At 34.9% G+C, this 17,861-nt stretch overlaps 1 protein-coding gene across 1 annotated transcript in view; it reads right to left on the bottom strand.

Moving 5' to 3' along the window:
- Window positions 1-17,861, bottom strand: part of nav2a (neuron navigator 2a) — a 98,460-nt gene that overhangs the window by 60,223 nt on the left and 20,376 nt on the right. Inside the window, 1 exon segment of the mRNA XM_056461087.1 lies at window positions 15,076-15,198. Coding sequence (XP_056317062.1) covers window positions 15,076-15,198 — 123 coding nt within the window.

Raw genomic sequence — 17,861 nt, 5'->3', positions numbered from 1 at the left:
AAGCTGTATTTCTTCCACACCAGTCCATGCAGTCCCTCAAATGTCCTGCCTCGTCCTGTCAGTCCACATGTCTGTTTTTCTATTTTAGTAATTTGATCTCCTTAAGAGAGATATTTCAGCCCTAGTGTTTGTTGGAGTCACCATAGACCGAGAACCCAGAGAAACACACAAGAGGACAAAGACAGAGAGACAATAGAGCTCCCAAAGACACATTTACACAAGCACACGCTCGTTTTCTCTTTTTCACACACTTGCGCATACTGGAACCACCCTACTGGGTCTAGGATGCTAATTAGAGATCAGCGTTTTGAGTGTAGCTTGAATGAGGGCTTTTCTCTGGCTCGATACCCTGCCATTAGCGTCTCCAGCGGCCCAGCAGGCCAACCAGCCGTCCTGCTTTAAACAGCACCTCCGCATCAGCCCACCGCAGCCTGCGTTTCTGCATGAGAACTCAATCCTGCACTAAAAACCTGCAGGGCTGAAGACAGTTTCTTCAGTATGCACATATACACACACACACACACAATCCATAAGCTAAACACTTGATGGGTATCAAATATATTAAAAAACTGGAGCTGGCATCATTCTGTATCTTCAGTGCATGGCTTGTTTCTGGATTGAATGATGCACATTGTTTTAAATTTTTAAGTGTTTATACATGTAAAAAGGGCTAACTCTAATATTAACTATAATGCATTTCAATATAACAACATTTTCATGCTTTAGGGTTCATATGAAATTATTCCACTGTCCTAATATCAGATACACTGTAAATGTTTATCAATAATTACTAGAGATTAAATATGTTAAAATAAAACTGTTATAAATGGTTATACAATTTTATTGATACTTTTTTTCCGCATATATTAATTGACAAATTTATTTGGTATTATCAATTTGCAGCTACACTTTTTTTTTAGTGGTTAATTTTTTTGTCCTTTCCTTTTTACAGTAATTACAGTAATAGCAATTTAGCACAGTGGTCTCCAAACTTTTATCACAGTGGACCCGTCAACGCTTGACAATTTTTGTCACGGAGTACGTAGTGTACGGTGTTCGTAGATTGTTAGGTGACCATTAACCATTTTCTCATAGTATGACAAACTGACAAAACATTGCTGCAATTCTGATACAAGTTTTATTTATGGAGAAAATTAAAAGCACTGCAGTGTTTGGGTGTTCTGTGTTTGTCTGATATAATTAGTTGACCGAAATGTGTATATTCCATACAAAGTATGAAGCTGATCGGTCAGTTCTTGTCACGCGACTCGCAGTGCTTATGAAAACTTAAGTTGTTTTCAACCGGGTCCAGGCGCGAGATATGCACCTCCATTAGAAATAACGAACTTGCGCACAGAAAAGATGCGGTATGTGGACGGCTGCCGCCATTTGCAATCTCCAGCAGTTGATCTTCTTCTTGCACGGACATGCTAGATTCAAGACATTTGTTGACAATTAGGTTGCGGATCCATTCCATGGCAGTTCATGGGTCCTTCACAATGCCTTTTCCCTTTCGCAAAGAAATTTTCCAAAGACATCTGTTTCTTGCTTATTTTGGTGCTCAAGTGACCGAGATGTATAAGCAAGAGAATACGGTCCATTTTCAAAATAAAAGATTGAGGAGGCATTCAGCAATTCAACAAATAGAGGCAATACACACAAGAAGTGCAAATCATACAAACGAACAGTTTGTGCTCAGAAAATTAGGTGCTAGAGTATGAGTGAGTTTTGATTTTTTTATAGAGAGAGAAAAGTGTTTTTACACGTGGTTTGTAAAGCCCACTCACCTATGTAACGCACACTTCATAAATGCATAGTGTTGTTTTTCTGTGCTTATTGTAAGAACATTTCAAGTGCCAGTTAAAGTGTCAGTGTTTTCTACAGGTGGTTTGACAAGCCCACTCACCTGTGTGAGGAACATTTGCCTTTTTTCCTTGCAATTATTCATCCCTGAATACCTCTATAGACTAGCACCCTTTCATACTTTGAAAATCTCAGCTTTATAAAACATTAAAAAATGTATTTAAAGATTTAATTGTCACATGTACAGTCATACACAGTATGATATGCAGTGAAATGCTAACACAACTGCCTGTGACCTTAAAAAATGAACAAAAAAGCATAAATAATATCCATAAGAATCTAAATTATGAAGTCGAATAAGAAGCAAAAACATAAACGATTTTAAATATAGAAATAGAAGTTGGCTACAGACCATTTCAATGTGGTCATGTCATTGGCCCATAAACATTCCTTGTTGTCAAATTATTTCATAACTGTAACAAGAAGCAATTCAATCATAACTTAATGTTAAAACAGCTATTATATTGTTATGTTTTTAATATGTGACTCTTTTTGGATTCTCTGAAGCTCTAGAAATTACAAATGTAAAACAGGAAATATGTTGGGACCATTGTTTTTGTTTACATCCCTCAAAAAAGTCTATATAAAATAAGAACAAATGTAAAGCATTTAAATCTTTAGATATAAAGAATATACAGTAGCTAATATAAATAGAACAAAATATTTAAAAAATCATACCTATACTGTACAAATTGTTTCTAACAAAGTGCCCGGTGCATTATTTGACATGATGCATTACCAAGTCATTCCATATGACAAAAATAAAAATACTTGACAGATGTGAATATAACATAGCATAAAATAGATCAACAGTAATAAAAAGAAGTGTCAAATATTTTTTGAGATTCTGCGATTGCTTTAAAAAGTGGTGCAATATCACCACCTTTTTTTTTCTTATTTGTTTACTTAATTTTTTCATTATTTCCTTTTCAGCAAAGAATCAGAATCAGAATCAGAAAGAGCTTTATTGCCAGGTGTGTTCACACATATGAGGAATTTGTTTTCGTGACAGAGCTTCTACAGTGCAACAGGATAACAGAGACGGGACAAAAAACAGATAATAAATATATTTTTAAAAATATTTAAGAAAGTAAAACATAAATTTTAAGCACAGGCACAGAGGGATTTGGGGTTAAACCAGGCTAGTGTGTGTGTGTGTGGTGGAGTAGATTAACTGGCAGGCTTTTGCGAAGACAAGTACGTTCCCAAACAGTTTGGGGCATTCCAGACCTTTCCATGCTCAGCTCTGTGGTACAGGAATGACAAAGCTCACTGACCGCAAAACATATGAGAGGTCAACAGGCTTTCTATTCTGTACACTGCGGTTATCGTTTTTCCCCCTTCTACAAGGATCACTTGACCAATTCACTTTATATATGCAGGTCTCTGCCATCAGAATCTGGTTCAATTCATTAAAACAAGCCGATCAATTAAATGGCTGACTTGGGACTTTTGGAGCTGCGCATCGATGGATTTGCTCTCCAGTGTTTGTATTTCCAGCAGTGAAATTTAAACCACACTGAACTGAACTTCAACACTGAAAACTGGACTGACACATTTTTAATTTACTAGAACTTCTATGTGAAGCTACTTTGACACAATCTACATTGTAAAAGCGCTATAGAAATAAAGATGAATCGAATTGAATGTGAAGGGACAGGGGTGTCCCAGTTCTCTTGGATATGTGGGAGTAAGGGAAAGGGTCACATAGCCCTTTAAACTGAGATTTTTCAAGACCACACTACAAACAAAGAGGTATTAGAGTTTTCTCTGACTACAGCAGCAACAAGACTGCAAAAATGAGCAAGGAGACCCACAAATGTAAAAAAAAAATGGGCATCTCACGGTTTGGTTATACCATTGATTCGGTTCAATTCGATATCTCTGTGCATTGACGATGCTTTCAATACACAATTTGATATTTTAACTCACAGCACAAGAATTTTTGTATTAAAATATGTAATTTATAAATACACTTGTGTCTGGATCCACTACAATCTGCATTGTAAAAGCCAACACAGGCTCATTCTGAAAACGTAGCTCTACAGACGTTTCTGGAGACCGCGAATCACGTAGCCAAAGGTACGTATGGCTGCATTTCATTGTTTTTATTAAACCAACACTACGGGGCGGTGTGACACCTAATGAATCATTTGAATGAATTACTCATGAAGGGGCTGATCACACTTGACATGTTTTTTAGTTCTGAAATGGAAGGCACGCTGGACAGCCTTTTTGATGACTTTAGAAAAGAGAAGTGCACTAAACCTTTTTTGTTACTAGGCAACCGCTGCATCAACATTGCGCACATTTTCAACACAGAGTGGTCTTTTTTCAACTACAGGTACACAGAATGCACTAGCAAAAATGTGAGGCACAGCAGGCAGTTAAAACAGGAGGCAAAAAAGGCACTTCTCTGCACATAAAAAATGTGTTCGGTGTGATTTGGGTCTAAGACTGCTGGTTTTTACTTCCATATTAAAACGTTTAATGGTATAACATTACAGAATTCTGAAATGATATCGCATTCACGCTGTATTTGAACAACATTACTGTCTGTACAAAAAGCCCTAAATTCCACTTCAGCTGCTTCTGTTTCATCTGCAAATTAGGATTTTTGTGAACTTTGCAATATTACTGGCAACAACAACATAGAAACAAACTGAAAATAAATCTTAGCATGCAACAGTTAGCTTCAGTCATACAACACACAATTTCCCAGCAACAAAATTGCGGGCAGTTAAAATGCTGAGTGGCTAGTCATTTTAGAAAACCACTGGCCACAGAGGGTGGTTAGAAAAAAAAAGCCCTACTCCCTAGAAAGTTTGTTACAGTTGAAAGGGTTCATTTTGGTCTAACACTTCAGGCTGCGTGATTAATCAATTTTAATTTTCATTTCACATATTAATTCTGATTTATAACAATTATAAAATAAGGTTCAGATATCAGGCAAATCAGTGACTGAAATTAATTGTCTACTGTTGCATCGCATGAGAAATGAGTGATGGAAATGTCAAATTTCACATTAAAATCCCTTAATTTACAAAAAAGTGTTAATACAAATAATAGGAGACGGAAACTCAGGCATTGGAAGCATTACATTCACATCATCATGGCCTTGTTTACTAGGTTACCAATACTACAGTGAGCCACTCTAACAATTGTATTGTAAGCGCAATTGGATTTTTTTTCCTATTTTTGCGAACATTGAAAGATTCGGATCAGGTTAAGATGAAAACAAAAAAACAAATGTTACACAAATAATGTTGACATTGGTGTTGATAACTAAAAAACAGTATATTTAAAATTGTGCATATTGTGAAAATCTCAACCCAGGCTCATTTTGAAAGCATACCCCTATATACATTTCTGGACAGCGGCAAATACATTCCAGCAGGTATGTTTTTTTGCAGTTTTTGTTTTAGAGAATCCATCAGAGGCCGCTGTGTATGCTTTTTGAGATCTCAAATTTCTCTTGCGAGCACCATTTGCGCCTGCTGTTCTCGCGTAAATTCACCAAAGGCCGCTGTTGACTGACTGAATGACTAACTGACTGATCAACTCCTTACCTAAAGCCAACCAATAGTGTTTTAAAAATCACAAATTGACCCGCCCAATCACTTCCCTAACCCCAACTGCCAGTTTCAAAAAGCAATTCAGAAAAAGAAAAGCCCTCGTCTGATGTTTACCACGTTTTCAGATTTTACCACATTCTCACCTGTTATTTACTTGTTTATTTAATTTTTTTCTTCTGTTTTTGTCTTATCCGCTTTTTAGAACCGCTCTTCACTAGACTCGAACATAATCATCATGGTCAGCTCCTCTCTGCATCTCAAATCCGCTGACGCACATGGCGAGCTAACTGGACAAACTGGTAACAATGGGAAAGCTGTCCACACGGAGGTATGCGGTCAGTTGGTGAGCACGATAAGGAACGGCATCATACCGTATATCGTTCGTTTTAAAGACAAAATGCAGCCAAACGTACTTCAGATGACATAATTTACGATCTCCAGAAATGTATATAGGACTACGTTTTCAGAATGAGCCTATGTTGGAAAAACTATTTATCATAAAACCCACCAATTTTCAGTACTAAGTAATACAAAGTAAAAATGAACATGATTATGATTTTTGCCATAAGATTTACTTAAAAAAATGCATAATCATTTAAAATATTTAAATTATTCATGTTTTTTTCTTCAGCTAACACCATCTTAAGTCACACACCAACACAGACCCATATGTATTGAATTTAACCCTCAGAGTGGACTTACAAGCACATCCCCCATCAAACACACACCTACAGACACACACACACACTACCCGACTCTCCTTAGCAACAGAGCTTTCATCATGGCCTGAAAGAATCGTGTGTATTTCTGTATGCGAGATGTTTTGCGCTTCTCTGTCTCTGGTCATCAGCTGCTTGGAATGCTTCATGTTGATCCAGTTACCTGTAATGTGTGCGCGTAATCATACTGTAAAATGTGCCGACTCGGAGGCTTTAATGCATATAAACACAGCAACATGCACACATGAAATATCACTGCGATGAAGATCTCCATAACTGGAGTTTATGTTGCACAGATCCATTTACACTGAGAAGAGCATCTGCTTATGTGTCCCCCTACAAACTCTCGATCAGCATAAACTCTATGTTAAAGGGAACGGTGATGTGTTTAATGAACTTTACTACCAGCTCTATTTCTAAAAATAACCAATAACAAGCAAATATTCATTCATTCATTTATTTTCCTTCGGCTAAGTCCCTTATTTATCAGGGATTCCACAGCGCAATGAATCGCCAGCTATTTCAGCATATATTTTATGCAGCGGATGCCCTTCCAGCTGCAACCCAGTACTGGGAAACATCCACACATTCTCACATTCACACACACACACAACTGCCAATTTAGTTAATCCAATTCACCTATAGCACATGGCTTTGGACTGTGGGGGAAACCGGAGCACCAGGAGGAAACCCACGCGAACACAGGGAGAACATGGACAACTCCACAAGCAAATATGCATTGATGTATTCAGTTTAAGTGTTGCATTAAGTCTTCAGGTCAATGAATTGTCATTAATAACTTGTAATAAACCACTCTGCTTTCTGAAGGCTGCAAATCTGTAAAACTCTGTTTTCCCAGTTTTCCAGCCCATCTGATCATTCTGACTGTTTTCTCAGGCACTGGGAACCTGGCAGATGTGGGCTGGTATCCTAAAGTATTTTATTTTATTCTATTATTTTTTGGTAAAACTTTATTTCAAGTAACAATTCATACAATTAACAAACCATAAACTAAGACTATTAGCTCAATAAATCACTAATTAGCTGCTTATATACAGTTTGTTAGGTGGAAGTTGGATTTTGGTTTTGCGTAGGATTAGGGATGTAGAATAAAATGTATACTTTATCAAAACTATAAATAACAGTTATTATTAGAATAATAGACAGGCAATAAGCCAGTAATAATAGCATAAATTGTGACTGATACTGAAGTGGTAGCATTTTTTTGGCAAGTAATATCTATTCGTTACAAAAATGTATTTTCACAACAGTGCTTTTCAAGTACCATTAACGAGTGGATTATTACTGCTTATTATTAAGATGTTGGCTGTTTATTAATATTCATAAAGTACATATTCTGCATGATCTTCATCAACATCCCTAATACTACTGTACCTAATACCTAAACACAAGTACTACCTTACTAACAATTGATAAGCAGCAAATTAGGAGTTTACTGAGCTAAAAGTGAATAATTTGTTAATATCAGGAATTGTATAATCTTAATATATATATATATATGTATATGTATATGTATATATAGTTGAAGTCAGAATTATTAGCCTCCCTGAATTATTCGCCCCCCTGTTTATTTTTCCCAATTTCTGTTTAACGGAGAGCAGATTTTTTTTCAACACATTTCTAAACATAATACATTTAATAACTCATTTCTAATAACTGATTTATTTTATCTTTGCCATGATGACAGTAAATAATATTTTACTAGATATTTTTCAAGACACTTCTATACAGCTTAAAGTGACATTTAAAGGCTTAACTAGCTTAATTAGGTTAACTAGGCAGGTTAGAGTAATTAGGCAAGTTATTGTATAATGATGGTTTGTTCTGTAGACTATTGAAAAAAAAAGCTAGCCTAAAGGGGCTAATAATTTCGACCTTAAAATAGTTTTTAAAAAGTAAAAACTGCTTTTATTCTAGCCAAAATAAAACAATTAAGACTTTCTCCAGAAGAAAAAATATTTTCTGATATACTGTGAAACATAATGTGGAAAAAAAAGGGGGGACTAATAATTCTGACTTCAACTATATATATATACTTTTTTTAAATATATATTTTACAATAAATTCCTGTGATTCAAAGCTAAAACAGAATAATAATAAATTCTTACTGAGCCTAAAAATGTCAATTAAATAGAAAGAAAAAAAAAAAAACAGTTGCAAACTGGGAGTTTAAAATGAATATAAATTTGATACATTGTATATACATTCATCTAAAAATGCATGATTTATGTCCACTGACAAGCTACTTTATTTCATTTTATGATGTTAAAAGGTTTATGTCATTATGTCACATGACTCTTTATAGTACTATAAGTCAGTCTCTGTCAGGACACAGTTCAGGAGACGCACACACGCACACACAAGCACACACACAAGCACACACACAAGCACACACACACACACACACAAGCACATGCACACACACACACACACACACACACACACGCACACGCACAACACACACACAGATGAGAGAGATGGGAGACCCTGATACTCCAGGTGTCTTTGGACTGCACAGGTGTGCTGTAGACAGATCAGACTGATGCTTGAAGAGAAACAAAGAGAAGAAAAATCCTACAACATCACACAAGAAGATCACAAACACACACCAATGACCCACTACACACACACACACTAAGGAAAATGTGAGCCACCTCTGCCTGTGTTTGAAAAAAGACCAGTTAACTGACCACTGAAAACTGTAATGCTTTACCTTCTATTACTTATTCAAATACTTTCCTCCTATCCAACTTATTCCTATACATCACAATGCTTTTCTTAGGTCAATTTCAATTAAACTGTAAACATTAAGTAGCTGTGTTTCGATCCAAAAGATGTGAATGAAACTTGTGCACAAAACTGGAATATTGCATAAAACATTTGCGAATAACACAGTCATAACTGGCTTTTAAGACCCGCTCAAGACAGTTCTGGAGGTAATAAAACTGAACCACTTTGATGACGGAATTTTAGAATGACCAAAACACCATTTCAGATGTTGTGCGTTGTGATCGATCCACTGTTTTTCCCAATAATACCATTCCATTATTGGCATTAATCAACATTAATCCACTGTAGCTTATTTGCATAAAATGTCCATTGAAGATTTTTTTACACAATTATGATATTTGCATAAAAATAGGTGGATGTAAACATAGCTAGTGATTATATAGACCATTAAAAAAAACCCTGAAACAAGTAGAAACCAATCTTTTCAAAGCAATAATAAAGATGTATATTGAATATTACTCTCCTGTAGAGCAGTGGTTATCAAAGTGGGGGTTGCGAGACAATGACAGGGGGCCGCTTGGTCATTTCCAAAATTCAAATAAATGTTATTAAACTATTAGAATGACCATATTTTATCCATAACCCACAGAAGATAAAAACAGCAGTTAATAGTTACATGAAAAAGCAACAACATGCAATCAAAAAGCCATCAGCCTCTTAATGTTTTTGATAGCATTGTGTGTTTACGTTGGATTAACAACACTGCAATTCGTCAGCTGCAGCACATTGATTTTATAGCACAAGGTTATACTTTCTGACACATTTATGGCAATCAAATACATTAAAAATAAATACAGGCCACAACGGAACATTGAGGATGATCATGGTGTGGTCTCCAAAATCAAACCAAGAATAGACTTATGAAAACATTGTGCCCACTAGTCCCATTAGGTGAGGTTAATATTAAATTAAACAAATTAATAAATGACTATATAAATTACAGCCTATGTTTGTTAGACTGTTGCACTTTTTTGTGTTGTCAATATGCTTGTGTTTACATAGGCCTATTTTTGTGTGTGCAACATTTGTATATTTATAACCACCTTCGAGGAATGTGGGGGTCATGAGTCACAAAGTTTGGAAACCCCAGCTTTATGGCATACAAAGAAAAACAAAAAAAAAACTAATTACAGTGAACTTTGGCCACAAATATACTGGTGAAACTAATATAACAAGTATAAAGCAATTTTCATGATGAATAAGAATAAAGTTTTCAAGTGGTTTGAATGGAAGAAACTAAAAAGCTAAAGTTTGAAATGCAGCAGTCAAATACGTGAAAAGGCTGATAGATTCTGAAATTCTGAAGGAGAAAATCCAAATAAAGCATCTGTAGTAAATCCTGAATGCTAAAAGAGTTTAAGAGTCTTTCCAGAGTTCAGGATGGGGTCATCTGAAACTTTTCGTCTTTAAACCTCTTTCACTCAAACATGTGTTGGAGAAACGCGGCTGTGGCGTTTCCCAGACCCCTCTCTGTTATCTACAGTCCTGTCAGAAGCAGTGTTATTTAAAGCGGGACACCCTAGGGACTTTTAGCATGCTTGCTCCTCATTAGGAAGATACGGGCTGTAAATAATGATATCTTATCGTGAGAAGTATTGTGCGGTATGAGTGTCTCATCTAATTAACTAATGGCAATATTAGTCATTATTTATTAGCATTTGAGGCCACATAGTGAAACACTATGGATATAATTTTTAAAACTTGGGTACTTAATTATATCATGTTTTATTAATTTGAGTTTTGCCTTCATATTTTCAGATTTCACTTTAGTTTAATATTTAGTTTTCATCTAATTAAAAAATACATTTTATTATTTAGTGCTCCAGCTTAGTATTTATTTCATTGTTGCCATCTCCAATTTCAATTGTTAAGTTTTTGTTAAGCTAAGTGTACATATAACTCTCTCTTTACTCCAAACAACAAAAACCATCATCAGTTTTCGCTTCCATATTTAAAATTTTCACTTTAATTTTTATTTCTAACAGAAATTTGAATATTTAGTATTTCAGGTTAGACTTATCAGTTTTATGCTGTCATTTCTAATTTTCATTTTTTAAGTTTTTACTAAGTTAAGTGTACATATAACTCTCTCTTTACTCCAAACAACAAAACTATCATCAGTTTTTGCTTCCATATTTTCAAATTTCACATCATTTCAATCAAAAGGCAGCCGGTGCATAAATACACAGTCTTTGTTTTTGTTTATTCCTTGTAGTTCTGAGAGCTGAAGGTGCATATTTTGATTTTCTCAGTCACATCAAGGTAAGTGCGCAAAGGTCCCCTTCAAGGAGGTCTCGGTGTGCTTTTTTGGTCTGCTTTTGGTGCGCACTCGAATGCAATTGCTACATTCACACCTGCCCAAACGAACTGCACCAAGAGGGAAAATGAACTCTAGTGCGATTGAACCGAACTAAACAAGGCAGGTGTGAAAACACCCTAAATGACATTTTAATATTTAGTATTTCAGCTTAAGCTTATTGATTTTATCCTGTCATTTCTAATGTTCACTTTTAAAGTTTTTCTAAGGTAAGCTTTCATTTACTTATAACTCTCTCTTTACTCCAAACAACAAAACTATCATCACATTCAAGAAATGTTTTTCAACATCCAGACAATTGAAACCATATCAAAGCCAATTTCCTCAAATTACAAAAAAACAAAACTACTTCTGATACTGAAATCAAAGAGTTGCTCCATTATTAAACTGAACTGAAGGAAGAAACCAAACGGAATAATGTGGTGTGTGGCAGAAAAAAAGAACAATTACTGGGTTTCAGAACAAAAAGAGGAAGATAACAGACGGATCTGAGAGAAAAGAGAAACAAAAAGCGAGAAATGGATGAGATTAGGGCAGCAGAGACAGTGGTGGATGTTCAGAGCCTGGAGGTTTTAACCACAACATCCTCCACACACACACTGGAAAGACTGGAGGGAGGGACGCCACCAAAATACAGGGAGGCTTTTTATGGTGCACGAAACACCCATATTATATCATTTCATCAGTGGGTTGTTTTTACCTCTGATCTGAAGAATCAGAAGGAAAAAAAGAGGGAAAACAGCAGACGGGACAGAAAAGAGATGGGGGAGATAGTGAGGAATTCCCCCATGTTCTCGTTCTGTGGTCTACTCCTAAAAAGATGCTCTTTAGGAAAGGTGAAGGGTTTATTTACTCAATTTAAAGACTTATTTTTACTCTCTAGCTTTCTAATGATGCATGCTTGTTATTTTATACATTATTTTGTGTCGTTTTATGTATTCTTGTTGGCACGGTGGCTTAGTGGTTAAATAATAATAAATGTTATCCATGCCAGGTTTTGGAGGTTTTATTTCCATGACATTTGTTTGTTTTGCCTGTTTTATGGTCCATTTTAAACAACTAAAAATAAAGATTTTGTATTGGCTGTTTCAACTCATTTGTTTGCTGACAGTGAAACTGAACAGATAAACCACTTTTGGGCATTTTATTAATGCACTATTAATCAAGGGCCTCTTTATAAAGTCTTGCTTATGGATCCTAAAAGTCTATAGGGTCAACTTTAGAAAAGTAGAAAACCTTTAGGTAACCTTCAAAAGATCACCCCACTTATAATATTACAAAAAAGTAATATAATTCAAAACAGTCCATTGCAATTATATGAAACGTAATAGGTCGACGTCTCTGGACAATATTGTTGTATTTAAAAGCAGCATGTGTTTTTAACAGATCCATGCAAATGCTCCAACTCAGAGACAAGGGCTTTTGTTCTGGCGCAGAGAAGGAAATTCAAATCAGATGGCCTGGATTGTGTTCACATTTGAGTTTCGTCTGTGAGAATGAGACGAGATGTCATCCATGTGAACCTGAGGACTAAATCACGCACACTGACGTATGATGTATATACTAAAACAAGTACTACAAACATTGTTCAAACAAAAAACTACAAAAAGAAAAATAAATTGTATCCAGTTGCTGAATTGTAACTGAATGTGCAAAATTACAATGTAATGACGTTAACAAAGGACACAAAAAAATCTAAAGACTAATATTTTCAAAGAAATCCAACTGATATGATTTAATCTTAACTTTAAAAGCCTTAAACATACAATCTCCAACATTTCCAAATATGAAGTACTGGAAGCCTTAAACATACAATCTCCAACAATTTTCCACAGTCTAAACTTTACTCCATCCAGTAGCTGAAGGACTGTATGTGGTGATGTAATACATCTGAATGAGTGGCATCTCGGCTGTCCCTCTGCCAGCTAAATGACTCAAACACATATAAATACACATGCTCATTAAATCTGAAGGTCTAAAGGGGGCAGTCGTGCCCACTCTGCAGGGTTACACCCACAAACTACAGCCCTGATCTGAGCAGAGATATTTGTGGTGAAGGGCCATCATTTCAGCTGTTTTCCTTCTTTTCAAAGCTAGCAACTCAACAGAGGACAAGCACATTTTTTCTCTTCTTTTGTGTAATGATGCACGCCATTACTAACAAGAGCCCAATCCAGTGCAGGATTTCCCCCACATAGCTTAATATAGACAAACGGCAGCCTAGAAAACCAATGCAGCTGCAATAGGACTGGATTCAGACAAACATGACCGGAGCATATATATATATATATACACATATACATACACTCACCAGCTACTTTATTAGGTACATCTGTACAACAGCTCGTTAAACAGCCAATCATACCGAAGCAACTTAATGCATTTAAGCATGTAGGCATGGTCAAGACGATCTGCTGAAGTTCAAACCGAACAATCAGAATGGGGAAGAAAGGTGAATGTGGCTTACTTAGACCAGACGGGCTGGTCTAAGTATTTCAGAAACTGCTGGGAAACTACTGGGATTTTCACGCACAACCTCCTCTAGGGTTTACAGAGAATGGTCAGAATAACAGAAAATATCCAGTGAGCGACAGTTCTGTGGGCACAAATGCCTTGTTGATGCTAGAGGTCAGAGGAGAATGGCCAGACTGGTTCGAGCTAATAGAAAGGCAGCAGTAACTCAAATAACCACTCGTTACAACCGAGGTATGCAGAAGAGCATCTCTGAACGCACATGTACCAACCTTGAGGCAGATGGGTTACGGCAGCAGAAGACCACACCGGGTGCCACTCCTGTCAGCTAAGAACAGGAAACTGAGGCTACAATTTGCACCGGCTCACCAAAATTGGACAATAGAAGATTGTAAAAACGTTGCCTGGTCTAATGAGTCTTAATTTCTGCTGCCACATTCAGATGGTAGGGTCAGAATTTGGCATCAACAACATGACAGCATGGATCCATCCTGCCTTGTATCAATGATTCAGGCTGGTGGTGGTGGTTTAATGGTGTAGGTGATGCTGTCTTGGCACACTTTGGGCCCATTAGTACCAATTGAGCATTGTGTCAGCATCACATTGCTGACCATGTCCATCCCTTTATGACCACAGTGTACCCATTTTCTGATGGCTTCTTCCAGCAGAATAATCTGCCATGTGATAAAGCACGAATCATCTCAGACTGGTTTCTTAAACATGACAATGAGTTCACTGTACTCAAATGGCCTCCACAGTCACCAGATCTCAATTCAATAGAGCACAGTTGGGATGTGGTGGAACGCGAGTTTCGCATAATGGATGAGCAGTTGACAAATCTGCAGCAACTGTGTGATGCTATCATGCCAATATGAACCAAAATCTCTGATGAATATTTCCAGTACCTTGTTGAATCAATGCCACAAAGGATTAAGGCAGTTCTGAAGGCAAAAGTGGGTCCAACACGGTACTAGTAAGGTGTAACCTAATAAAGTGGCCGGTGAGAGTACATATACACAAACACTATCACACAAACTGTATATAAACACAGCAGTGGCAGAAATTATAAGAAAGTATTATAACTCTTGAAAAAAAATTGGATCTGATATTTGTTCAGATATTTTGTTCAGAGCAAGTTTTGTGAACATTTTCAAATGAAATCAAGTTTTTGGAGGCAACAAATATCAAAATTTTCAAATCTGTTAGGTGTTAATAATACTTTTGGTCACCAACAATTATATTTACACAACCTTGAACAAAAGCATCTGCTAAATGACTAAATGCAAATTTCTTTATGTGCGAAATAGGCATTATTTACCTGTCTGCATCTCCCTGGCCGGTGGAGGCATTGCGTTGAAGATTTTCTCGTACCATTGCCATTCCATCCGGCAATCTGTTCAGTCGCCGCGTATACAGGCTCAATCCCCCATCAGTCATATATCTGAGAAAACACACACAGAGAAACACCACATTACACACCCACTCACAGGTAAATGAAAAGAGAAGATCCATTTTAAAAATCCCTGGTTCTCTTGCTTTTTATGGCAGAAACTAAACAGTTTTTGAGTTAATAAAGCCCCTATGACCTCCAACGGTCTGCTGGTTTAAATCAGGCAGCAGGAAATGTGTTTGTGTGTGTGTCATAAGGTTAGTGGGGTCAATGATTCACACACACGCTCAAAAAAAAAAAAAAGGCCAACAAATCATCATTCCGTCTTTACATAAAACATGAAGGATAATCACAAATCCAAACATGTAATGTTTATAATAATAATAATAATAATAATAATAATAATACACATAACATAACTAACTTCTATCCAATAAAATCAGAAGTGTCCATGTAGAAGTGCATGTAAAAGCATTCATTTCTCCATTCATTCCTTCATTCACACACGTCTCTATAAGGTTTAGGTGGGTGAAAGGGCCACTTGGAGAAAAACAAACTCTCAAATAACTAAAACAAAATTGGATACTCTTCCAAATATTTGCCCAGTCAATATATTCCCTCTATGTTCAGTCAGTCTCTCTCTCTCTCTGCTATAAACCTCCAGAGGACAGTGAAATAAACGCCTGTCTGCAGACTCCAGGTAAGACAGTTGTGTGTCAGTACAGTGGCTCTTTGTGTAAAATACTGTCACATCGTATTGAGAAGGAACTGCTGGAACACTGTGGGTTTATATGTTGGCAAAAACCTGCAGACGGCCAACGGTCAAACAGTCTCTGCTCAAATCACACACTCGCCCCCTCTGTCACTTTCCCTCCACATTTAAAAAAATACATTAAATGGCTGAAACTCATAAAATAAATCTCCAGGTTATATTTTATCTATATATTTTACCTATATATCTAAACAAAAAAATTATAATAATAATTAAAATAATATATATATATATATATATATATATATATATATATATATATATATATATATATATATATATATATATATATATATATATAATATATATATATATATATATATATATATAATAGATATTTTATATATATAAAATTAACAAATATAATATAATATAATATAATATAATATAATATAATATAATATAATATAATATAATATAATATAATATAATATAATATAAGGGGCGACGCAGTGGCGCAGTAGGTAGTGCTGTCGCCTCACAGCAAGGTCGCTGGTTCGAGCCTCGAACGGGTCAGTTAGTGTTTCTGTGTGGAGTTTGTATGTTCTCCCTGCGTTCGCATAGGTTTGCTTCGGTTTCCCCCACAGTCCAAAGACATGCGGTACAGGTGATTTCGGTGGGCTGAATTGTCCGTAGTGTATGAGTGTGTGAGTATGTTTCCTAGAGATGGGTTACAGCTGAAAGGGCATCCGCTGCGTAAAACATGTGCTGGATAGGTTGGCGGTTCATTCCTCTGTGGCGACCCCGGATTAATAAAGGGACTAAGCCGAAAAGAAAATGAATGAATGAATAATATAATCTAATATAATATAATATAAAATACTTTTTCATAACATTTTCACTGAAATAACACATCACACAATACAATTAACAATTTAACATGAATAATTTAATATAATAAAATATAATGTTAATAAACTAATAAAATATCATATAAACTAATATAATATATATAATATAATATATTATATAATACAAAATTATTTGTAATTATAAAATAAAATAATTATAAAATAAAATAAAATAATATAATAGCAAAACTATATACTTCTTTCATATCATTTTCACTCATAGCATTTCACACTATAAAATTAACAAATTAGCATTAGTAATTTAATATAAAAATAATATAATTATAAAATATATTATAAAATAAAATAATATAAAATAAATAAAATAAATTAGCAAAAAGTTATACTTTTTTCATAACACGTTCACTCATATAGCACATCGCACTATAAAACAAACAATTTAACATGAATTATATAATATAATATAATAAAATTTAATATAATATAATATAATATAATATAATATAATATAATATAATATAATATAATATAATATAATATAATATAATAGCAAAATATCTATACTTTTTTCATAACATTTTCACTTCTATAGCACATCCCACTACAAAATTAACAATTTAACATGTATAATTTAATATAAATATATAATATATAATATAATATAATATAATATAATATAATATAATATAATATAACATAACATAACATAATATAATATAACATAACATAACATAACATAACATAACATAACATAACATAATATAATATAATATAATATAATATAATATAATATAATATAATATAATATAATAGGAAGAAAAAATATCATTTTTTTTCCATAACATTTTCACTCATATAACAATTTACCATGATTAATTAAAAAAAAAAACAACACCAAAAAATTCTACACATCTTTGTTTTGGAAAATTTAACATTATAACACAATGCTTGCAATATAAATTCATACCTGACAAAAACAGACTTAAAACATTCTCTACACTTCTGAAACAACAAATAAGAAGCATTAATGGTCACACAAATTAAAAACTGACCACATCAACTGACATACCTTTCAGAGTTAACCGTCCATCAGATTTGCAGAAACACAGGTGAGATCCAGTGGCAGATCT

This window comes from Danio aesculapii, chromosome 7 (genome assembly GCF_903798145.1).
Source record: "Danio aesculapii chromosome 7, fDanAes4.1, whole genome shotgun sequence".
Classification (NCBI taxonomy): domain Eukaryota; kingdom Metazoa; phylum Chordata; class Actinopteri; order Cypriniformes; family Danionidae; genus Danio; species Danio aesculapii.
This window is presented reverse-complemented; position numbering and strand designations above follow the sequence as displayed.